The sequence below is a fragment of the Hylobates moloch genome, unplaced genomic scaffold (assembly GCF_009828535.3).
Source record: "Hylobates moloch isolate HMO894 unplaced genomic scaffold, HMol_V3 SCAFFOLD_1, whole genome shotgun sequence".
NCBI lineage: Eukaryota > Metazoa > Chordata > Mammalia > Primates > Hylobatidae > Hylobates > Hylobates moloch.
In genome coordinates, this window is record NW_026652276.1 from 83,404,270 (window position 1) to 83,429,867 (window position 25,598).

The 25,598-nt window shown below is 41.6% G+C and overlaps 2 protein-coding genes across 11 annotated transcripts in view; one reads left to right on the plus strand and one right to left on the minus strand.

Annotated features, from left to right (window-relative positions):
- The window catches only part of WDSUB1 (WD repeat, sterile alpha motif and U-box domain containing 1), a 53,089-nt gene extending 39,676 nt beyond the window's left edge, over positions 1-13,413 (plus strand). For 3 of the 5 annotated variants that reach the window (XM_032755630.2, XM_032755631.2, XM_032755633.2), the window contains one exon: positions 11,567-13,413. In XM_032755630.2, the coding sequence (XP_032611521.1) occupies positions 11,567-11,724 (158 nt within the window). In that variant the 3' untranslated portion in view covers positions 11,725-13,413. The remainder of the gene's footprint in view (positions 1-11,566) is intronic. The other 2 variants (XM_032755628.2, XM_058441783.1) reach the window with 1 other exon arrangement.
- A 1,039-nt stretch (positions 13,414-14,452) lies between these two features.
- TANC1 (tetratricopeptide repeat, ankyrin repeat and coiled-coil containing 1) overlaps positions 14,453-25,598 on the minus strand; it is a 264,732-nt gene continuing 253,586 nt past the window's right edge. For all 6 annotated transcript variants that reach the window (XM_032755640.2, XM_032755638.2, XM_032755636.2 and 3 more), the window contains 5 exons: positions 23,327-23,459; positions 21,939-22,030; positions 19,792-19,938; positions 18,861-18,961; positions 14,453-18,179 (listed from right to left, as the gene is read on the minus strand). In XM_032755640.2, coding sequence (XP_032611531.1) covers positions 16,745-18,179; positions 18,861-18,961; positions 19,792-19,938; positions 21,939-22,030; positions 23,327-23,459 — 1,908 coding nt within the window. In that variant the 3' untranslated portion in view covers positions 14,453-16,744. The remainder of the gene's footprint in view (positions 18,180-18,860; positions 18,962-19,791; positions 19,939-21,938; positions 22,031-23,326; positions 23,460-25,598) is intronic.

Consider the following 25,598-nt stretch of genomic DNA (forward strand, 5'->3'; position numbering starts at 1 on the left):
TTTTATGAATGTGAAAACAGTTTGATACATTTTGTTAGATGTGTTATTTTCTAGGAAAAAAAAAAACAGTTTAGAGTGCTGCCAGTGATATATCTAATTGTACCTGGTTTTTCAGTTTTGTGATCATTGTATTTTATAACTCTATTTACTTTTGCCAGCTTCATAGTTATTTTGAAACTATATTCCTTACTTTGCTAGGGAGGCAATGAATTTTTTTACATGGTAATTTACTATTTACATATATTTGAGTATAAAACATCTATTCATCTTCTCTGATAATTAACTTAGCTGATGGACTTACTTTGTATATGCTGTCCACCATCCACATTATTAGTGGAACTAATTATGTAGTATCTTCTTATCATTATGAGTTCATCTATATTAGGTACTTAAAGCTGTACCTGCATATAATAAACACTCAGTAAAAGTCAGTTAGCTATTTTTATTTTAGGCTATGAAATTTGCTATGAGTATAGCAGTGGCTGCACATTTTTTGACTTTGGTTTATCAGGATGCTTGTTTGCAGTTGAAAGCAGCTCAACTTGAGTTAGTTTAAGCAGAGATGGCAATTGATTTATTAAAAGTGAATCTCAGGAAAGCCTGGCAGCAAAGAGTGTAATAGGGTTCTGTCTCAATTTATTGAGAGGCTTCTGAATATTCACTCTGATGTTCAGTGTGCTTTTTTTCTACAAAAAAAAAAAAACAAAAAAAAAAAACACATGTGACCATAGACAGGTCTCAAATTTTAGTTTCATCCATGAGGCAGACACCAATCCAACATTTCCTTCTGGTTGCAACTTTTTTTGAGTCTGGCTGCTTTTTCTCAGCTTTCCAGATTGATCTAGCTTGTAGTATCAGTAATTTATATTTATTGCTGAGTAATGTTTCATTGCATAGATATGCTATAATATGTTTATCCATTCAGGTCTTTTCTATTTTGTGGCTATTATGACTGAAGCTGCTGTAACATTTATATACAGATCTTTGTCTGGACATTTCTCATTTCTCTTGGTTAAATACATAGGAGTGAAATTACTGGGTTGTATGATAAGCGAATGTTTAAAGGGACTACCAAAGTGTTTCTCAAAGTGGTTGTACCATTGTAATTTCCTAGCTGAGTCTTCCAGTTTCTCCACATCCTCTCCAGCACTTGGTATTGCTAGTCTTTTAAATTTTGCCATTTTAGTGGATATGAAGTGGTATCTCATTGTGCTTTTTTTTTTTTTTTTTTTTTTTTGAGACAGACTCTCGCTCTGTCACCCAGGTTGGAGTGCAGTGGCGCGATCTCTGCTCACTGCAAGCTCTGCCTCCCGGGTTCACACCATTCTCTTGCCTCAGCCTCCCGAGTAGCTGGGACTACAGGTGCCGGCCACCATGCCCGGCTAAATTTTTGTATTTTTAGAAGAGATGGGGTTTCAACCGTGTTAGCCAGGATGGTCTTGATCTCCTGACCTCGTGATCTGCCCACCTTGGCCTCCCAAAGTGCTGGGATTACAGGCGTGAGCCACCACGCCCGGCCTCTCATTGTGCTTTTAATTTGCATTTCCCTCTTGACTAATGATGTTGAGCATCTTTTTGTGAGCTTATTTATCCATTCATATATCTTTTTTGTAATGTATATCTTCAAATCTTTTTCCCATTTCGTGTTGGATTATCTTAACTGTGTTGTGAGTTCTTTAGATGCAAGTCTTTTTGTAAGGTGATGTATTGCACATATTTTCTCTTGGTCTGTAGCCTGCCTCATCACTTTGATAATGATGTCTCTTATAGAGACGTTTTTAATTTCGATGAAATCTTATTTTTCACTTTCATACTTTTTGAGTTCTAAGAAATCTGCCTACCCCAAGGTTTCAGAGATCTTTATCCTTTTTTCTTCTAGACAATTTTAAGGTTTTAAATTTTAGGTTTAGGTCTAGGACTTATTTCACATTTTTGTGTATAGCTTTCCTAAATGAATATCTAGTTGTTCCAGCATCACTTATTGAGAAATCATTTTATTAATGAATTACCTGGCATGTTTGTTGAAATCATCCAACTTATATGACAGGTCTATTTCTAGACTTTGTGTGATGTTTGATTGATTTTTATGTCTATCTGGGGGCCGGTTACCACAGTGCTTCGATTTACTGTAGCTTTATAGTCTTTTTTTTTTTTTTTTGAGACAAAGAGTCTTGCTCTGTTGCCCACGCTGGAGTGCAGTGTCTCCATCTCGGCTCACTGCAACCTCTGCCTCCTGGGTTCAAGTGATTCTCATGTCTCAGCCTCCCAAGTAGCTGAGATTACAGGCGTGTGACACCATGCCTGGCTAATTTTTTTTTATTATTTTTAGTAGAGATGGGGTTTTGCCACGTTGGTCAGGCTGGTCTTGAACTGCTGGCCTCAAGTGGTCTGCCCGCCTTGGCTTTCCAAAGTGCTGGTATTACAAGCATGAGCCACCGTGCCCAGCTGCTTTATAGTAAGTCTTGAAGTCAGATAGTGAAAATCACATGACTTAGTTCTTTTACTCTTTTGATTATTCTTGCTCCTTTTGCATTTCCACATAGATCTTAGAAACACTTTCTCAGTTTCCTTGCCCAGATTTTCAATGGAATGGTGTTTAATCTATAGATCAGTTTGGAGTTGAACTGCTCTAATCCATGAACAAATGCATTGCATTTGCTTAGGTCTTCTTTTCCGTTATAGGTTTTGCATATTTTGTCAAAATTATCTTTAGGTAGCTTATTTTTTAAAAATGTTTAAATTTTTACTTTTTAGAGATGAGGTCTCATTCTGTTGCCCAGGCTGGCATGCAGTGGCACAATCTTAACTCCCTGCAGTTTCGACCTCCTGGGCTCAAGCAATCCTTCTGCTGCAGCCTCCCAAGTAGCTGGAACCACAAACACCTACTACCATGCCTGGCTAACTTTAAAAAATTTCTATTTTTGTAGAGACAGGGTCTCTTTGTTGCCCAGGCTAGTCCTGAACTTCTGGCTTCAAGCCATCCTCCTGCCTTGTCCTCCCAAAGTGCTGAGATAAGAGGTGTGAGCCACTGAGCCTGGTCAGTAGCTCATATTTTTATAACTGTACAGTTTGAGCAAATAGAAATACAATGTTATATATTGACTTTGTGACCTTGCTACATTGAGTAGTAAAGTCATCCTTCAGTAACCAACTCCCTCAACACAAAAGTCTGTGGATGCTCAAGTGCCATATATAAAATGGCATATGACCTACACACATCCTGTCCCTCCAAATCATCTCTAGCTTACTTATGCCTAATACAATGTAAGTGCTTTGTAAATAGCTGTTATACTGTATTGGCTTTTTTTTTTTTCAGCAGCAGTTAGTTGAATTAGTGGATACAGACCCCTTACATACGTAGGGCTGTTAGTAGCTTTTTAATAGAAGCTTAATAGACTTTCTTCATACATGAGTGTGTCATCTAAGTAATTTCTTTCCAATTTGTATGAATCCTTTTCTTTTCTTGTTATTTTGGGTCAGAATTTCCAGTACAATGTTGAAAAGAAGTGGTGTGTAGACATTCTTACCTTCACCTGCACTTAGAGGGAAAGCATTCAACTTTCACCATTGAGTATGATAATTAGCTCCCCTTATCAAGTTAGTTCCCTTCTATCTCCAGTTTGTTGAGAATTTTTAGGCTATTGACATATTTTTTTTCTCCTTTAGACTATAATGGGATAGATTGCTTTATTAGTTTACTATTGGATCATAACGTGTCTCTCTCTTGGGTCTGGCTTCTTAAACATGTTTGTGAGATTCATCTATATTGTTGCACAAAGCAGTTTAATTTTCATTTCTGTATAGAAGTCCATTGTGTGCATATATTCATTCTGTTGATGGGCATTGTTGGCTGTTATAAATAGTGCTGCCATGAACCTTTCTGTACATGTTTTTGATTAACATATGTATGCATTTCTGTTGGCTATATTCCTAGGAGAAGGTATACATAAACAGCATTCCAGAGTGGTTAAATCACTTTCTATGCCCACCAGCAGTGTATGGGAATTCTAATTGCTTCACAGCCTTACTCTTTCCTATTGTCTATGTCTTTCATTTTAACCTTTCTGGTACCACACATTTATTTTTAAATTTTATTATTTTTAATCGATGCTGTTATAAGAAACAATAGAGACACATACCTTGTACACTTTGCCCAGCTTTCCCCACTGGTAACATTTTTCAAAATGATACTATTATATCACAACCAGGATATTGACATTGCTAGAACCCACAGATCTTAGATTTCCCCAGTTTTACTTGTACTTATCTGGGTGTGTGAAGCGCTACACAGTCTTATCCTGTCTGGAGGTTTGTGATTACCTTACAACAGTTGAGACAAAGCACTTCCAAATTATAACTGGACCCATCATCTCCCTACTGGGGTTTCCGACCCCGGCCCCTGGAAACCACTGATTTGTCCTCCATTTCAAAAATGGTCTTTCAGTGGAATCATGTAGTAAAACAGCTTTCAATTGGCTTTTTTTTCTTAGCATAATCCCTGTAGACGTACCACTCATTTATTTTTAACCTTCCTGTGTTACTTTGTTTTATAGGTGTTCCTATGGGAAACATACAGTTGAATTTTTTTTTAAAAACCCAATCCTAAGCATTAATAGCAGAATTGGACCAATTTCTTTCTACTGTGATTGATACATGTGTGGAGAAATTCCTGCCAGCATATAATTCTAATTTCTCTTCTACTTTCCTTTTCCCACCTACATTTTTCTGAATATTCAGAATACATCTTTTTTCAGTTTTTCCTTATGTATATTTTTATATCTATTGAACTAATTGCCTCAGAAAAATTTTCAGGACCTGTTTGTATTTCAGCATTCTTATACCTCATTTTTATTCATTCTTTTAAATTATGAAAGCAATACGGGCTTAGTGAAAAACAGACAAACGATTTTAAAAACGAGGGCTCTTCTGTATTCTCATGTAGCAATGATACGGTTTAGGTGTATCCTTCTAGATATTTTTCCATCCATTTATAGTGTCCTATAACAAATGGGTTATGATGCATACTTTTATTTATTTATTTTTGAGAGGGAGTTTCGCTCTTGTTGCCCAGACTGGAGTGCAATGGCACAATCTTGGCTCACTGCAACCTCTGCCTCCTCGGTTCAAGTGATTCTCCTGCCTCAGCCTCCTGAATAGCTGGGATTACAGGCATGTGCCCCCCACACCCAGCTAATTTTTTGTATTTTTAGTAGAGACGGGGTTTTCACCATGTTAGCCAGGATCGAGACGATCTCCCAACCTCAGGTGATCTGCCTGCCTCCCAAAATGCTGGGATTACAGGTGTGAGCCACCTCACGCAGCCTGATGCACACTTTTAAAAAGTTGCTTTTGGCCGGCGTGGTGGCTCACACCTGTAATCCTAGCACTTTGGGAGGTCAAGGCGGGCAGATCACGAGGTCAGGAGATCGAGACCATCCTGGCTTACATGGTGAAACCCCGTCTCTAGTAAAAAAAAAAAAAAAAAAAAATTAGCCTGGTGTGGTGGCGGGCGCCTGTAGTCCCAGCTACTCAGGTGGCTGAGGCAGGAGAATGGCGTGAACCCAGGAGGCGGAGCTTGCAGTGAGCCGAGATCGTGCCACTGCACTCCAGCCTGGGCGACAGAGCGAGACTCCATCTCAAAATAAATAAATAAATAAATAAATAAATAAATAAATAAATAAATAAAAGTTGCTTTTGTTTATCAACAGTGTATCAGAGAGAACACCATTTGTCAGTATATTTGGAAGTACATGCTTCATTCTTATCTGCAGGATAGCATTTCCTGGTATGGATGTCGCTGAAATTAACTCTTACTCTGTTTATAGGCATCTTTCTCCATTTTTTTGCCAGCTTACCACAAGTGATTCTATAGAAAACATCCAGCTACTTGGGAGGCTGAGGCAGGAGAATCGCTTGAACCCAGAAGGCGGAGGTTGTAGTGAGCCGAGATCACGCCACTGCACTCTAGCCCTGGCGACAATGCGAGACTCCGTCTCAAAATAAATAAATAAATAAATAAAACATCCCCAGTCATGTATTTACAGTACATTTGTATAAATTCCTAATACTGATAGGCACTGCTGTACATTTTTAGTTATGTCCAATCTTTAAAAAAATTTGGCTTGGTCATTTTTGCCAATTTAGCTGTCAAGATAATTTTTGTTTTGAGACAGAGTCTCACTGTGTCACCCAGGCTGGAATGCAGTGACGTGATCTCAGTTCACTGAGACCTCTACCTCCTGGGTTCCAGCGATTCTCCTGCCTCAGTCTCCCTAGTAGCTAGGATTATGGGCACGCGCCACCGTGTCCGGCTAATTTTTGTATTTTTAGTAGAGACAGGGTTTTGCCACGTTGGCCAGGCTGGCCTCGAAGTCCTGACCTCAAGTGACGCGCCCAGCCAAGATAAATTTTAGAATCGTCTTATGTTACAACATAAAGTGGTATTTTGGTTAGAATTACAGAAAACCTAAAAACTAAATGTTAACTGGGGCTAAAGAGTAGAAATGCCAGCCCTGCACTGGCAGGTGTTCCATCTAGATTATTTCTTTCAGGTCTATTCTGAACATATAAAAACCTCCTAAACCTGATCTGCCCACTCTGCTTTTTCTCTAGAGCCTTCACCATGTTTTAACTTGGTTATACATAGGGTTCTACTTGGTTATACTTTGACTTCAGGTATGCTTTTCAGTTGCAGTTCAAGTATACTGTCTAATTCCTATTTGTCATTGTAGACTTTTCTCTTTCATGCCCTTCACTAGTTCTGGAAATGTTTCAGCCATTCTCATCCCCTGCACCTTCTCCCTTAAGCCTTTCTAGGTGTTTTTCTTGGACCTGCCTACCAGTTGTCTTTCCTGCAGTTGTCTAACTGCTGTTTACCTGTCCAATGAGATTTTTTTTAAAATTTCAGTTACTATAGTTGTCCTTTCTGGAAATCCCATGTACGGGGAGAGTAAGAGCATTGTCTGTGGAGCCACACTCCTTGGGTTTAAATCCCAGGTCAGTTGCTCCCTACCTGTGTGACCCTGGGAAGTTATTCAGGCCAGGCCTCAGTTTCCTCATTTGTAAAATAGGAATGCTAACAATATCTTACATCATAAGGTTGTTGTGCAGATTAAAGAAGTTAATATAGGTAATGGTGCCCTGGGAACAGTGTAATGATATGCTATTTGGCAATAAGCACTTCAAAAGATGGTCAGTGTCATTAATGCCAATCAAAACCATGTCATACCTGTTAAGATGGCTAGAATCAAAAAGTAGAAAAATACGTGTTGGCAAGGATGTGCAGAAAATGGAAACTTCATGTGTGTTTGCTGTTGAAAACAGTCTGGAAGCTCTTCAGAAAGTTATCACAATTCCACTCCTAAGTATATAGGTAGGAGAATTGAAAACACATAATCATACAAAAAGTTGTACAGGCATAGCAGCATTATTAGTAGCCCAAAGGTGGAAACAACCCAGATGTCCATCAACAAGTGAATGCATGAAATGTCGTATAGCCATACAAGAGAATATTGAGCCATGAAAATGCACAAATATGTAGAGGATGGACCTTGGAAAAATTATGGTAAGTGCAAGAAGCCCTCTACCAAAGGCTGCATGCATAGTGTATGATTTCCATTATATGAAATGCCCAAAACAGGCAAATCCATAGACAAAGTTGGTTAGAGGCGGCCACAGGCTGCAGGGGCAGTGACTGCTAATGGGTATGGGATTGATGGAGTGATACACAACTCTGAAATATACCAAGAACCGCAAATGAGTGCATTTTATGGTGTGAAATATATCTCAAAAAGAGCAAAAGGCAGTCACAGGTAATAGTTTCTGCAGAAAGCAAGTTTCCTTCTCTAGGACGGAGGAAACAGAAGTTGAGTTTCTCAGAACCTCAGTTGCTCAGGGCCAGAACTCAGGCCCCCAAGGTGGGGGAGCTACACAGCTGGTACTAATTTGTAAGTAGGCAAAAGTAACACAGAGGTGAAACAACCAAAACAATCCAGATCTGGGGTTTCACCATGTCACCCAGGCTGGTCTTAAACTCCAGGGCTCAAGTGATCCACTCGCCTTGGCCTCCCAAGTGCTGAGATTATAGGCATGAGCCACTGAGCCTAGCCGACTTTCTTATATGATAAAAAATACATATACCTTGGCGCACAAGCCAGTGGAAGCATTCCCATTACAGTCAGGGATATAAAGGATGCTCTCTCCCAGCTATTGTTTTAGAAATATTAGCCACCCCTTGCCCCCCACCCCAAAAAAAACTTGAAAGGGAAAAACCCTTTCTATATAACTGTATATGTAGAAAGCCCAAAAGAATAGAAAATCTACAAACAATATGAATTTCGTAAAGTAGCAAGTTAAATAAGATTCAGTGAACCAAAGCACTTAAAAGTTATAACTGAATACTTAAGTTACAGTAACAAAAACTAGAATAAATGAGACCTAAACTTGGCTGGGTGCAGTATAATCCATGTCTGTAAACCCAGCACTTTGGGAAGCCAAGGTGGGAGCGTTGTTTGAGCCAAGGTGTTCTAGACCAGCCTGGGCAACATAGTGAGACCCCCTTCTCTACAAAAAATTTAAAAAAATTAGCCAGGTGTTGTGATGTGTGTCTGTAGTCCCAGCTACTTGGGAGGATGAGGTGAGAGGATTGCTTGAGCCTGGGAGGTTGAGGCTGCAGTGAGCTACCATCATGTCACTGGACTCTAGCCTGGGTGACAGAGTGAGACCCTGTCTTAGAAAAAAACCACACACACCAAAACCCAAACTTAAGAAATATGTAAAACTTTCAAACCTACATAAAAACAAAAACATCCCTGTGAAAGTATAATGGCAGGCGGAGCATGCTGAGGAGTAGGAAGACTCAGTGGCAGCGGGATATCAGCTTTCTCCATTTCATAGGTTTGACATGATCCTGATAAAACTTTTTACCGAGAGATACACAAGGTGATTCTTCACGTGGAACCTAATAAACAAGAACAGCAAAAGTAACCTAGAAAAAAACAGTGAGGGAAGGTTGCTAGCCCTATGAGATGTTACATGTGGAGAACCTCCATAAATGAATGTGTAGTGTTGGCCCAGGAATAGGACAATGGAAAAGTTTAAAATCCAGAAATCGATCCATGTGCATTTGGAAATTTAGTGACTGATAAAGATAGCATTTAAAATCAGTGGTAAAAATTACTTCTAACAAGTGGTATTTTGACAATACAACCACCCTGTGGAAAAGGATAAAATTGGATCCATCTTGCATAGTGTACATTTAAATTCCAAATGAATCAGAAACCCAGACATAAAAAGGGAAACCTGCAGAGCGCAGCGGCTTGCACCTGGAGTCCCAGCTATTCCGGAAGCCGATGTAGGAGGGTCACTTGAGCCCAGGAGCTTGACACCAGCAGGACCCCATCTCTTCAAAGACTTTTAAAGTCCCAAAGACAATGTAAGTAAATTCCTTGATAGAACTGGGAAAACTTCGCTCTCTGAGAATCAAGGGAGAAATTGATGAAGTGTTGATATTCCATATATATTAAATCTTAAGGACAACCTAGTAGAAAAATGGGCAAAAAATATGAATAGCTCATAGGAAAAAGAAAAGCAAATGGCTCAAACATGTGAACAAAGATTCTCCAGCTGATATATTGTACCATTGCTTACCTAGAGACTGGCAAAAATCCAGGAGTTTGACAACATACACTGTTGGTTAGGCTGTAGGAGAAAAAGGCATTCTCATAAACATTGCTAGTAGGAATGAAAAACGGAGAATTCCTATGGAAGGAAGTTGGCACTATCTAGCCAGATTATATATGCTGCTTTAACAATCCTACTTCTGAAATCTCCCCAAAACAAAAGTGACACATGCATAAGACTTCATTGTAGCACTATTTGTATTTTCTGTGTGTATGGTTTTCTTGGGGTTTCCTTGGTACAGCACTATTTGTAAAAGGCAAAGATTGGAAACCACCCAGATGTCCTTATATCTTACATCCTTACAGTGGAGTACTATGGGGAAAATAAATACACCAAGGTGCAAAATAGTGTGGCTAGTATGCTAGCTTTTATGTAGAATGTATATGTACTATGTGCACATATACATATTTGAAAATGGATTACACATGGTTACTTATATGGGAAGGGTGGGTAACAAGGATTGGACAGGGTTAGATTAGACCCCTCTGAAGGTACCTTGTTTTATAGTTGTAACTTTTTTTTTTTTTTTTTTTGAGATGGAGTCTTGCTCTGTCACCCAGGCTGGAGTGCAGTGGTGCGATCTCAGCTCACTGGAACCTCTGTCTCCTGGGCTCAAGTGATTCTCCTGCCTCAGCCTCCCGAGTAGGTGGAATTGCAGGCACCCGCCACCACGCCCAGCTAATTTTTGTATTTTTAGTAGAGGTAGGGTTTTGCCATGTTGGCCAGGCTGGTCTCAAACACCTGACCTCAAGTGATCCACTCGCCTTGGCCTCCCAAAGTGCTGGGATCACAGGTGAGAGGCACCACGCCCAGCCTATAGTTTTAACTTTGAAACCAAGTAAGTGTTCTTTTCAGACACAGTATTTTGGGACCACTCTAGTGAATCTACCTTGATGACAGAAAGAACCATAAAGTAATCTTAAAATTTCTTTCAGTTTTATGTTAGTAAATATACTGGCATTATTTTGAAACAGTGATATGTACTGTAGATTAAATGAGTAAATGAAATCAGGAACCAAGATTTTCAGCTTGAGAAAGAGCTACAAGTATAAAAATGAAAGTAGCGAAGCAAAAGTCCAATCTTTACATGTATAAAGGCAAATAATTTTCCAAGAATATGGTTTTAAAAAAACCTTAGTGGCCAGGCATGGTGGCTCATGCCTGTAATCCCAGCACTTTGGGAGGCCAAGGCGGGTGGATCACCTGAGGTCAGGAGTTCAAGACCAGACTGGCCAACATGGTGAAACTCTACTAAAAATACAAAACATTAGCCGGATGTGGTACCCGGGTGTCTGTAATCCCAGCTACTCAGGAGGCTGAGGCAGGAGAATCGCTTGAACCTGGGAGGTGGAGCTTGCAGTGAGCCAAGATCTCACCAGTGCACTCCAGCCTGGGCAACAGTATGAGACTTGGTCTCAAAAAAAAACGTAAGTCCCTTCACTGTCAAATCCTTAGTGGAGTAAATTCTGTCATCTCTGGGTACCTGTTTTTCTGACTTTTCAAGGTGTTGGAAAGTTTGGCTGAATCATAAGGCTCTTTTCAACAGCTCTGTTGGGCAGTTTATCCTCACTCCCACTCTACCCAGCTCTGTTCCTTTCTTCTTTTCCACTGTGTCTGAATTTGACAGGGTCCCGGTCTCAGTGGTACTGTTCAAAGTGTTTATAATGTTACTCTTCTGGGCAATTTTTGCTTCATACATCTCCATCCAATCAATGCATTTCAGGTGTTGTGGCAGAGAGATTTTTGGGGGTGCTGGTACAAGCAAGACAGGAATAACCCTTAAGTCACAGTAAAGGCCTCTGCAAGGAGTTTTTACATTCACTTCATTTTAGAAATTCTCATTTCCCTTTCCTACATCATGTAATTTGTGTGATTTTTTTTTTAGATGGCTATTCATATGAAAAGGAAGCAATGGAAAATTGGATCAGCAAAAAGAAACGTACAAGTCCCATGACAAATCTTGTTCTTCCTTCAGCGGTACTTACACCAAATAGGACTCTGAAAATGGCCATCAATAGATGGCTGGAGACACACCAAAAGTAAAATTGTTGATATTGTATTGTTTATATTTTCAGTGATCTCATTTGAATGATTTATAGGTAAATACTAATCAGACATTATTAAAAACAAAACAGGAAAAAGGTAAACTTCTTAAATTTAGTTACCTATAAAAATTGTCAATTTTCATTCTTTAAAAACACATGGACTTACTATAAAAGCCTTTTTGTACTAGCGAAAAAAATCTTCAGCTGTATAAAGTTATACTTTAAATTGCAGTGCCCTAAGTTTTTTTAATTCCTCTTAATATCATTCCCAACAGTGCCCACATTTATTCTTGTTAGATGTAGGTCATCTCTCTTTATAACTAAAGATTGGACTACTCTAAAATAACAGATGTTTACATTCTAGGTAATAGCCATTCATTCAATAACTCTTTGGAGCCCTTTTAAAGAGAATTTGTAGCAAAACGGTTGTAGATTGTTTATGATTAAATTGAGAAAAATCACTTCAGATGTTGAAGCAATTTTTTTGGATTTTAAGTTTGCAGGATAATAATTTTTTTTTTATTTTCCAAACCTAGGTACAAGTTAGATGAAATAAATCCTGAGTAAGTCAAGTTGACTTTGCTGAAATATATAAAGTGGCCAACTCTAGCCTCCCTTTAGAATGAAGAATTATTAAATGTTCTCACATATAATTCTAAGCTGGAGTAACTATACAAAGGCATTTTTACACAATAGCCTGATATGTTCACTCCAGAAAAAAACTTCAGATTCAGGAAGTAAAGGTGGTGCTAACTTCTTGCCTGTCCAAAGTTGTTAGTAGAATGGAAGCCATCCGCGGGAAGCTTGTTAGAACTGCACTGTCAGCGCAGGCTGGGCCTCTGGGCCTGTACCCTTCTTTGCGCTCTTACCCCCAATTGTTGAAGAATTGTTCAAGAACGTTGAAACTTGGAAATAAAAAGGGAAAAGCAATGTAAATATAGGAAAAGGCTGACTACACATTTTATGAACTCATAGCTAATATGCTGCATGTTCACAGAAAGGCAGCAAGCCTTGCTAACATGGAAATCTCCAAACAACATTTCTTTATAATTCTTTGTAAACGTTTTAATGTATTGCTAAACTTTGTTAACCTTTACGTCATAACTAGGATTCATAATCAATGGTTCTAGAAAACTTTTTTATTAATATGATGTGCTTCTCACATTCTTACTATTGAGGATTAGAAAGGCTAGAAGCATGTTCTAGGTGTTTTTCTGTTGTATTCTTTTCTTGTAGAGTCTCGCTCTATCACCCAGGCTGGAGTGCAATGGCGTGATCTTGGCTCACTGCAGCTTCTGCCTCCTGGGTTCAATCAGTTCTCCTGCCTCAGCCTCCCAGGTAGCTGTGATTACAGGTGCGTGCCACCACACCCAGCTACTTTTTGTATTTTTAGTAGAGAGAGGGTTTCACCATGTCAGCTAGGCTGGTCTCAAACTCCTGAGCTCATGATCCACCTGCCTTGCCCTCCCACGGTGCTGGGATTACAGGCGTGAGCCACCAGGCCCGGCCGTTTTTCTGTTGTATTCTTTAAATAAAGTATGCTAATAATTTCAACAGAACACTTTTTACACTTTAAAGAACTTAACCATTGGTCCAACTGTCTGTTTTGATAAACAGACGTTTTCTGATGGAGGTTAGCTGTTTTTTAAATAATTAAATCATTCAAAGTCATTGCTAGAAAATGCAAAAAGGCTTTTTTTTTTTTGAGGCGGAGTCTCGCTCTGTCACCCAGGCTGGAGTGCAGTGGCGTGATCTGGGCTCATTGCAAGCTCTGCCTCCCGGGTTCACGCCATTCTCCTGCCTCAGCCTCCCGAGTAGCTGGGACTACAGGTGCCCGCCACCATACCCAGCTAATTTTTTGTATTTTTAGTAGAGACGGGGTTTCACTGTGTTAGCCAGGAGGGTCTTGATCTCCTGACCTCGTGATCCACCCGCCTCGGCCTCCCAAAGTGCTGGGATTACAAGCATGAGCCACTGCACCCGGCCAAAAAGGCATTTTTTAAAGAAGTGTTAAGGTATTTTGCTTTTTTTGTTTGAGACTTGTGCTGGAGTGCAGTGGTACAATCTCGGCTCACTGCAACCTCTGCCTCCTGGGTTCAAGTGATTCTCCTGCCTCAGCCTCCTGAGTAGCTGGGACTACAAGTGTGCACCACCACACCCAGCTAATTTTTGTATTTTTAGTAGAGACGGGGTTTCATCATGTTGGCCAGGATGGATTCTATCTCCTGACCTCGTGATCCGCCCACCTTGGCCTCCCAAAGTGCTAGGATTACAGGCGTCAGCCACCACGCCCAGCCAGTATTTTGCTTTCTTATACTTTACCAGGCTAGTTTCTTGTAAAACAAAACTGCTGAAAACTAAGATGCCAGTAATTTACCTAATTGACACACCTCTTCTTGTATAAAACATAAACCAAAGCCGAACAACTGTCTTCCACACAGGCAAACCAAAACCATCAGTAAGAGGGGACACGACACAGCCCCCATGCTGGGCACTCCAGACCCCACTGTTTGTTAGTTCAGGGCAATGTCAAGCAGCAACACCTGCCCACCACCCAGTCCTGTCAGGACTGACCATTAGCTTTCTAAGGATGTATCACCTCTTCCTGGCTGGGCCAAGTACCTTACTTATCTTTATATATCAAAATCATAATGTACAATAAATTATGAGAATATTCTTATTAGCTCCTTTATAGGAAAAATCATCTAATGACAAGAATTATGTATTAGGCGATACCTTCCTTCCCATCCCATTTTTGTTTTTAAACTTCCATTAAAAATAAAGCTCTAAAGGACTGAAACTACTTAGCCTTGCTAGCAAGAGCAGTGACCAAATAACCTGAGGTATTAATTATGATGTTTAAGATTCCAAGAATTTTATCACAATACAACAGTTTAATGTTCTCTCTCATATTGCTTTGAAATATGTAGGCATAAAGACAAACATACTTTTAACTGAAAGATAATACAAATCTGTTAAAGAACAAACTGTCATAACAGTGTTCAGTGTATTGCCAAAGTGTTTGAGAATTACAGTAGTAAAGATGTCTCGTTGCCAGTAAAAACAGACACCAAGATGTCTTGAAACAGATAGGAAGTATATCTTGCTTTCCTGCATGCTTTCTTTCTATTTGAGGCAAAAAGACTAATTTGGACCTTGAGTATTGTGGAATTTCTAGCAGCTGTCACCCTTATTCTGAAATTATAAAAGAAAGACAAAATTAAATATGCATTTTATAGTGTTGTTAATATAAAATATGCTTTTCACTATTCCCTCTAGGGTAACAAAGATTAAAAGCAACAGAGATAGCTGTCATCAGGCTGTTCTCTACTTATCCATTGACTCATTTAGTGCAAAACACATTCTATTAATAGTCTTTATTCCATATGGAAAAGTACAGTAGTTGTGCAGAAACAAAACTAACAAACAAAGGAGTAAGACTTTCACAAATATTAAAGAAAATAAATAAGCCATAGTAGTTACAGCAAAACTCATGGAAAGCCTATAAAAATGATAAAGCTGTTCCTGTGTGTACAATTGTACTTTGTATGAACAAACGTTGAAGAATGACATCAGAGGTTCCTATTTGTACAAAACCATAACGATGTTCACAGGAACTTCATTACAACGATTCATTTTAAAACATTCTGCAAATATATAACTAACTAACTTCCTTCTCCTCAATTTTAGAAAATAAATTTCACATCCCAACATATAAAACAAATACACTCCTACTTCTCTCAAATTAGCATTTTAACATCTTCCAATAACACACCATTTTCATATAAAAATACCTTTAAACCAAGGTTCATTCCTGTACCTTATCTTTACAAATGAATAATACATCTGCTTGGATTTAAGTAGCACCTCAAAGGTGTTCATATAAATGAGATAAAGTGCTGTTACTGGTATACTGTTAACATGCCATAATAATATATCATTCAGTGCAATAACCAGCATGGATGAAGCTTACAGAGAACATGCAAATCATGACTCGGGTTTTCTTTTTTGTTTTTAGATTAACTACATTGAAATAGTTCTATTTACAAGTCTGAATAAAACTGGGCTATTTAATATATACAACATGTGACTATAAAGTACTAATTGTACAACAAAAGTAACAACCAGTCCTACCTTTAGTATCTGAATTAAATATTGTCCTTAGAGGAGCTTGGAAGGATTGTTCCAGGAGCACTACCATTGTTAAAAGCAGTTTGGAAACCAGGTGAGAGCTAATTTATAAGTGCCACTAAGAATGCTGGTCTTAGTATTTTAGTTTGAATCCACTTGACCACCAATCATGATTCCAAATGGCTTATACTGTTTCCAAATATCAAAAACACCTTCAAGCACAAATATAGGTTCCAAAAAAAGGTGCTATAAAAATATATGAATAAGAACCATAACACAGAAATAAGTAAGTGTTTAATCCCTTTATAGGAACTGCTATGAAGGGAACAATACTTAGGTGTTCTCATATTTTGCTTAAAAAAATTGGCTGCGTTTACAGTCACACTTATATTTAGCTAGAACTCACTCAGAACTTAATTTTTATGTATATATAAAATGGGATTTGACTCAATGGAACTGTAACTGTAAAATTCCATCGTTTCCAGAATACATCACTTGGATGTACATCACCTTGGTCATGGGTTAAACCTGTCACTCTTGAACAACATATTTATTCTCTAAGTTCTGTGATTTTACCACATAGCAAAGGCAAGGAGGAAAGTGGCAAAAGCCAATTTCATAAGTGAAAGTCATTAGTTAATGTCTTCTGGGCTGTCTTAAAATTTTAAGTTGATACAATTTTCAATTCTGTTTAGCATTCTTATTTATGGTGATTTCTAGCTATTAAAGAAGTTTTATCCCACATTTTAGATATATCATTGGCATCAGATCCACCCCAAAGGAAAAAAAATGGCTAAAAAATAATTTTTCTGATGAAAAAACTATTTAATTTACCACCAGGAGTCAACACACGTTTCCAAATTCCACAAATGGGGCTTTCTTAAGGCTCACACATTTGACTCTATAAATGATCGCTTTGGTTTGGCTACAGTGAGGTGGCTCCTGTGGGCTTCATTACTGATATGAGGCTGCTGTTTGGAGATACTTTCCTGGTACAGATGAGAAACAGTCTTAGTTATCCTGTTCTCTTGAGAGTGGACTGGAATTTGGCACTTGTTTTCTTCTAGCTCCTTCACCTGTGCCCCATTGTGGACACTTGCACTCAGGGTAGAAACGGAACAGGTTTTGGCTTGGTTATTATATCCTCCCACTTGCATGAGAGAGGGCTTCTCAGTGTTAGCAGATTGCAGGCCAGCTGCAGAAGACGTGTTTGTCAGCAGCCCTTCTGGCGCCGGACAGTGCCAGGTGCGGCTTGGAGGATTGCTCTGCTGTTGGAACCTCGCAGTCTTATCCATGATGCCCATGAACGGCGTGTTGCGGGGTCTGTGCTCAGCTGTACCGCTCTGAACGTGGGTTACAACCTTGTCTTTAATTCGAGTATCTGGTCCTTGGACTTTGAAGCCATCTGAAAAACTGCTGCTCGAAGTCAAACTACTGGTTGAACTTGACATCTTTATGCTGCTGGATGGAGAACCAGAAGAGCCTGAGCTGGTGAGGGAAGCTGGGTGTCGCACGTCGCTGCAGGTCGCCAGCCCACCTTGGTTTGGAGGGGCTGCGTCCACAGCCACGGAGGAATGAGACAGAAGCCTCTCTGTGGTTTTTGTCTTACTTGGCAAAGGGTGTGCAGGGCCACTCTCACCGCACTGCAGGCGGACATTCTGGCTGGGGCCCAGCCGATCCCCAAAGTGGCCACAACCAGCTCTTGTAGTGAAAGTACCTGTTCCCTCTAAATGCTGGGTTCTGCTCCCAGCAGGAGCGGCAGCAATTCTCCCTGGCATGGGACTTGGAGGAGGGTTCTGAGAAGAGATCTGAACTTTCATGCTGCCATTTCTCACTGCCGACTGGCCAGAGCCCAGGTGCTGGCTGGTTTTCACGATCTGGGCCTGCTTGGAGGGCTGCAGGACCAGCCCTGGCTGGGCCACAGGCTCTCTCAGGGGCTTGCCAATTCCTGCCCTGCTCTGTGGCGATACCGGCCTTCCTTTGGACTGTAACCCTTCTTGAAGGTTTCGGATGTATGGGGAAGGGACAGATGAGGATGGCTGGGACCTGGGAGTTGGGGAAACAGATTCTTCCTGGGGAGAAGTTTCTTCCTCTTCAGTCTCCTCAGAGTGAAAGTGGTCACTTAAGCCGGGGGTTGGGGTGTCCTCTTCGTTCTCGGAGTCGTTGGGTGGAGCTGGTGGCGGGCCCTGCTGTTTTTGCTGTTGACTCCTCTGGAGTTGTTTGCACTCCTCTTCTACGCGGGCCAGAAGCCTCTTGATTTCCTGATTGGTGGGACAGAGTTTCACAGCCTCTTGCAGGTCAGCCAGAGCTGCCACGAATTGCCTTTGTAGGAAAACGTAAGGTAACATTACAAACCACACACGAACATGCTCAGAGTGTAACTGTTCATAAAAGAGCTGTGCTCAAAGGGAAGAGAAGGTAGCAAGTGAGTTTTGAACACTTACGGTGGTGGCCAGGACCCATTTAATCAGCCCAGAGTAACTCAGCTAAGTGGCAGTGCTGAATTCTAACCTAGATGGGTATGACCCTACAGCCCTGCTCTCCATAAAGACCACTGGGCCGGGAATAGGGGCAAGCATGGATCAGTGGGCGCCAGAATCTTTTTAATATTGTTGCCATCCCATGGTAACACTGTGCCCACCTCTCACTCAACAGGCTTATATCACTCTTCCCCACCCCTGAACTTCCTAATGTCCCTAGTTGGCAGTTTCCTTGAAATATGGACTAAACTAGGTAGGAAGTTCATGTTGCAGTAAGTTTCACATGGGGGGAGGGGTGGGAAGGAATAATTATTGAGACGTCAGGGGAAAATAGAAGTTTACTCATCACTGATAATGTCCACCACCATGCCTCTTGGAAGCAGGTAGTAATACTAATTCAGTATTAAAAAGGATGAGAGGCACCTGAGCAACACTTCTGCAGCAAAATCTCCCCAAATTCAACAGGCAGGTTTGATCCCACAAGAAAAAAAGCTCTAGACACAAAGATAACCACGGACAGTACCTGCTATTTCTCTTCGCTCTTGCTCTGGCATAAAAGGCTTCATAGGACTTGGGCTTCAATTCGAGAGCCTTGGAAGCAAATTCCTCTGCCATGCCAAAGTCCTGGTGTCAACAAGAAATACAGGAGTCAGAAGCAGCCTGGACACACGATTGTGGGAAGCCCGTCTAGTTTTGTTCTAAAGGGTAGCAGCACTCTGAGGCACAGCCAGAGAGGGAGGAAGGGAAAGTTCCGTTTTCTATTTTGTTTTAAAGTGAGGAGATAATGATAGTTGATTAATATCATTAGGAGAAGAATCCACTATAGAAAACAGTGGTAGCAACAGTGCCCCAGAAGGCCAGAGGGTGGAACCTCACACCCCAGTGGAGGGGTAGCCTCAGAGAGGAGCGCAGGCACTGCATCTATTCCTTCAGCAGGGCACAGAAGCAGGCAGCTCAACAGACTGGGGCAGGAGGACACAGTTAAAAAAAGGTAGGAAGTACTATTGAAACAGATCTACTAGTTACAAGTCGACTATGAGTTCCCCACGAGCGGGTTACAAATTAGTTACTGGCAGACCCTCTGAGCAAACCCAACACAGAAGGCAGGCCCACCACAATCGGCTTGGGTTGGACTCTCCTGAATCCGGGGACGGCAGTGCTGGCAGCAACAGTGTTGGGAAGCTGCAGAAGAGCAGTCTGCATTTGCTTCTCATCACTGAGGCCAAGGAAACGAAACCCAAGTGCATTCCTTCAACATCATGCGAGGAGCGTAGCAGCAGTGACCAAACGATGGTCATGGATAGGAGCTGTTTCCCACATGCCAGGTTCACGTAAATGTGCAGGCAAATTGGATGGGAGGGCCCAGGATTTGGTCTGGAGAAGGGCTGGCCTTCACCGCTGGGGAAGGGCTCTGTTGCTGGAAGACTGGGTTGGAATAAAGGGGCACAGCTTACGTTTGTTTTTCTTCGGCATCGCGACAAATTGAGATAGAGGGAAACCCTTAATTCATTGAAGGGTCTCATGTCCTCTCCGAATCCTTCTCGAGGAAACTTTCTTAAGGCATACTGGTACCTCTGGGCTGCCTCTTTCATCTTCCCTTTCTAGGATTCAAAAGTCACAAACATTTGTCCTTTTTCAGAGGTTCAGAGGTTCTAAGATGAATAACCTTCCACACCCGGAACACCGTGGGGAGTTTACTTCCCCCTGCAAACCCATGACAGAAATATGGGCTGACGCATGAGGGCTTCACTGTCTCACATGCACCCGCGTTCTGTGGTTACACAGTGAGAAAGAAGCTGGTTTTACAATAAGGTGTCTGTAAACTGCTAGATAATTATCAAACTTAATGAATCAGATTACCTTCTGGTATGTATTTTTGAAAATTATTTCAAGAATGATCTCACATCTAAAGATATTTTAATGCTAAGTGTAATAGAAATCAGATGAAAAACTGATCCTATTCCTAGGACAAGTAGCGTCTTGTAGATAAAACTAGAGAGCTTGCTGCAGAATAATAATTTTTCTTCTAAGAGGAACTAAAACGTGGGCTTTAAAAATCAGAACAGCACCACACATCATTTTCAAAGCTAAAAAAAATCCATTTGCTCAGTCAGTCCCATTGCACAGCAGGTATGAAGCCTGTTGAAAATGGCTTCGTATTTCTGACATAATTGCCTACCAAAATCCATATTAAAAGCACTTCAAAGCCACAGCAATACACACTCTCAACTCAATTTCAAGCTGATTCCAAGCCAGGAACCCTGCTGGGTCATGCTATATTGCCTATTTATTTGTTACTATTTAAAAAACATGAGAAGGAAAAAATCTACAACATATCAAGTACAGCTGCCTAACAGTAAAAAGGATTAACATGGTCATAATCTAGTTTTTCCCCTATAATCTTTTAATTCTGATAATCACAGAGCTGCAAAGAATAGTGACCTATGCAAATGGCCTGCATATCTATCTAAACCAGGGGTTGGCAAACTATAGCTTGAAGACCAAGTCTGGCCAGCCACCTGTGTTTACAAATAAAGTTTTATTGGGACACAGCTGTGCTCATTCACTCTGTGCTATCTGTGCCCCCACAGCAGAACTGGGGAGTTGTGACAGAGGCCACACAGTCTGCAAAGCCTAAAACATTTACTGTCTGGCCCTTTACAGAAAAAGTTTGCTGACCTCTGACCTAAACTGATATCTTATTTGGAAAAATTTAAAGTTTATTGATCTGTAAATCATATTTCTATTTCCAAGGGAAAATGGAAAAAATTAATTCAGTCTTCTGAGTAACTGAGGTATTACTTGACCGTATTAAGTAAAAATCTCTAAAAACAGTTTCAAATTCTAGAAATTAATATTAAAAATTAGATAGGAAAGGCTTAGGAGACAGAATGACCCTTTTCTTCTAGAAATGTCTGCTGGGTGTTCCTCTCCCACGTCTCATGACTGTGCCTCAGCATGGTGTTCTGAACTCGGAATGTGAAGGGCTGAGGAACCTTCTCTATGACGTTCAGTTGACCTAGAGGTGACTTGGCTTCACGCCATGGCTTCAGACAGGAAGTCACCACTACAACCTCAAGGATTAGCTCAGAAATAATGGCTCTCACACACAAAGAGAGGTGCTTTCTACCTTTAAGATTCTGCCGGAAAGATATTAAGCCAACAATGGGCATGAAGCCAGGTCAGCACCTCTTGGCACTTTTTTTTTTTCTTTTGAGACGGAGTCTCACTCTGTTGCTGAGGCTGGAGTGCAGTGGTGCAACCTCAACTCACTGCAACCTCCGCCTCCCGGATTCAAGCAATTCTCCTGCCTCAACCTCCCGAGTAGCTGGGATCACAGGCGCCCGGCTAATTTTTGTATTTTTAGTAAAGATGGGGTTTTGCCATATTGGCCAGGTTGGTCTGGAATTCCTGGCCTCAAGTGATCTGCCCACCTCGGCCTCCCAAAGTGCTGGAGTTACAGGTGTGAGCCACCCCACCCAGCCACCTTTTGGCACTTCTATTACATGGATTCTGTGCAGTAGCACAGCTGTGGCCATTATATACCCAATTAAGAGGGTGCTCCGAGGCAGTTTCAATGGCAAAGGGTGGCACCACTTACTTTGTACATCACATTTCCTTCCTCCATTAATTTCTGTAAAAGTATAATCAAGATATCAGGTTTGGAAGTGGCCATCGCCCAAGCAGCATTTCCTGCAAAACAAACACGCATTCAGAGGCACTTCAGAGGCCCCGGGGAAAGGATCCCAGTTCCTCCGTGGCCCCACAGCTAGAGGTCAGCACCAGCAGGAGCCCAGCTGCCAGGACCACAACACGATGAGGGAGGGAGCAGGACGCCGGCGAGGCTGTCACTAATCCTTTCCCACTGACCTGGGCACTCGAATCTGTCCTTGTTATTTTACTGAAAAAAGTAATGAGAAACGAAGGCATCCGAGCAGCGAAGACTCATTCCTCCCTTCCGGGTGGAATGTGGGGAAAACTGATTAAATGAGGCCTCAGCATAACCTCCTCAGTTCCTGCAACGGCCACCATGCAGGCATGTGTTCTCAGCACGCAGTCCCTGTGCCGTGTCACTGCGCTCTACTCCAAGATGTCATGGCTTCTCTCTCCTACCCTACAGCTCAGCCTGAGCTCTCAGGACACTGTGGGAGGAGTGCTGAAGAGCACAGCCCTGGAGCCAGCCTGCTAGGTCCCCACGGCGAGGCAGTCCTGGGGGAAGACATTTAGCTGCTCGGTGCCTTGGTTTCCTCATCTGTAAAATCATGGGATTGTCACTGAGACTTTCAGGGCTGTGGCAGGGATTAAGGCAGAGGGCGAAACTGCTTGGATAGTTCCTGGCACTATTCACTGCTTGACAGTATTAATGAATAGCATTTTCATCACAGTGCCCTACCCAGAGCTGCTCCTGACCAAGGGCCCCACACATAGACCAAAATAGTGACGCTCCCCACATCTGGAATGGTGTGTTGTGTCAAAGCCAGCCACGTGGAAAGGGCTTTCCCTACTAAGGGCCCCCCACATGATCCTCAAGTATCACCCTAGTTTGTCTCCGTGAAATGATACTACTACTTCTTCACAGAAACTTGCTGTGGTGGCCATTTCCCCACACAGCTGACTGGTGGCTCTAGAACAGTGGCTCAGCCTCCGCCGCTGCTCAGAGTCACCTGGGGAGCTTTCAGCCGCACCGCCCGACCCCACCCCACAGCAAGAGGCTGTGGTTCCTCTCTGGCGTGGTTCCTGGCCACTGATACCACTCCAGACTGTCCTTCAACACCAGCCTCTGCTTTCCACACACCCCCGCAGAAACACCGTGAGCTACTTACACATTGTGCATAACGGTGATTAAGTGAGACTGAGACAGAGACAGATCTGCAAACATCTGACATCTTACTTCCTTAACCTGGGAGCAGGTCACTCTCTGTGCTCTCTAGGCTTCTACAGTCGGGAGCTCACCCCTCCTCCTGCTCAATGGAGGCAGTGCTCACTGACCTAATTTGGCTCCCTTTCTGAGTAGCGCCACCACTACAGATGTGTTCCGGCAGCCGATGGCTCTGTCCAAGGGCCGCATCCCGCTGTGGTCCACATGCTCGATCACGGCTCCCTTCTCCACCAGGTACAGCACCTGCAGGGACAGCAGAGGCCTGAGCAGCAGCTGGGAACAGGAGTTCAGGGGTGCACACGGATTTAGGGGTGGGCAGTCTTAGCTTCACTCTGATTTTAGATGCCTCTGCCTATTAAGGATCCTAGACTAGAAATAAAGTGGACACGAAACAGAGAAGAGGAGCTGCAATCCACAGCTAAAACCTTCACTGCTGAAGAGATTTTGCCATCAGGGATGAGGAAAGCAGGGGACACGCTACCACAGGTGGGTGTGTGCACACATGTGTGATCTGTCTCTGTCTCACACCACTTCCCAGGCCACAGAGATGGGACATAGTCACCTTTGCATCTCCAATGAAGTAGGCAGCAGACTTCTGCAATGAGCTGTAACAAATGAGCGGGCCACAGCAGTGGTGACTTTAGAAATACTCAGACCCACACAACCTGTGCAAGGCAACTGTTAAGATTGGCAGCTTGGGACGGGATGGACCCGAGTATAATCCACTTCAAAGAGATGTGAAAGAAATTGGGAGAGTAAAGATGGCAAGTTTGATACCACGGTACAAAGACTGATTTGATGTGATAAAATAGCTGTCAGTTGAACCAAACTGGAAACAAGAGGAAGAAATACTGTGGCCACTCAAATTTCTCCATTTACTGGAGCCATTTTAGCCTGTAGCCATTTTTTAGCCTGTGGCTATTTTAGATTTTCATGTGAATCTAAAAATGTATGCTTCCTATCATCCACCCCACTATTCAAAATGACACTAACTAGAGGGATTATCTATATAAAGAACTACAACCCAACTACAAAAACCAAATAACCTCATCTTTAGAATGCACAAAGGACTGGAATATATTTCTACAAAAATGATCAACAAATGGCCAACAAGCATATGAGACAATGTTCAACTTATACCCATTATGATGGCTACTATTAAAAAAAAAAAAAGCTACTATTAAAAAAAGCACCTCAGACATGCAGGGCCACGGCTTCCACTGCCAGGTCTGCAAGCACCTGTCTGTCCAGCTAGTCCTTCCACAAGTACTGGCTGGGCGTGGTGGCTCACGCCTGTAATCCCAGCACTTTGGGAGGCCGAGGCAGGCGATCACCTGAGGTCCGGAGTTCGAGACCAGCCTGGCCAACATAGTGAAACCCCATCTCTACTAAAAATACAAAAATAAGCTGGGTGTGGTGGTGGGCACCTGTAATCCCAGCTACTCAGGAGGCTGAGGCAGGAGAATCGCTTGAACCAAGGAGGCAGAGGTTGCAGTGAGTTGAAATTCTACCAGTGCACTTCAGCCTGGGTGACAGAGTGGGACTCCATCTCAAAAAAACAAAAGCAAAAACAAAAAACAAGTATTGGTGATGATGTGGAACAATTCTGGAACCCTTATGCACTGTGCTATGAATGTAAAATGCAGCAGCTGTGGAAAAAAAGTAGGGCAGTTCCTCAAAAAATTAAAAATACAATCACTATATGAGCCAGAAATTCTGCTTCTGGATATATACCCCAAAGAACTGAAAACAGGGTCTTGAATACTTGGACACCCACATTCATTGCAGTATTATTCACAATAGCAAAAAACATAGAAGCAACCTAAGTGTCCACTGACAGATGATTGGATAAACAAGATGTGGTATATACGTACAATGGAGCAATATTCATCCTTACAAAGGAAGGAAATGCTATTCTAACACACACTACAACATGGGTGAACCTGGAGGACATTATGCTACGTGAAATAAGCCAGTCACAAAGAGACAAATACTATATGATTCTACTTACATGAGATATCTAAAGGGGTAAAAAACTCACAGAGACAAAGTAGAGCGATGGCTGTGATGGGCTGGGGGAGGTGGAGAGTTGTTTAACAAATACAGTTCCACCTTTGCAAGATGAAAAGTTCTGGATACTGGTTGTACAACAATGTGAATATACTTAAACTACTGAACTCTATATGTTTAGAAATGGTTAAGGGTAAATTTTATGCTATGTGTTTTTGCCACGATATTAAAAAAATGATGTTAGAATGCTAAGCTCCTTCACTCTTCTCTAATTTTGATAAACTACACAATGTGGGAAGGTAGCTGAAAAATAACTGTAGACATATGAGATTTAGTTGAGTATATTTTTGAAAACTGACATGGAGTTTACAA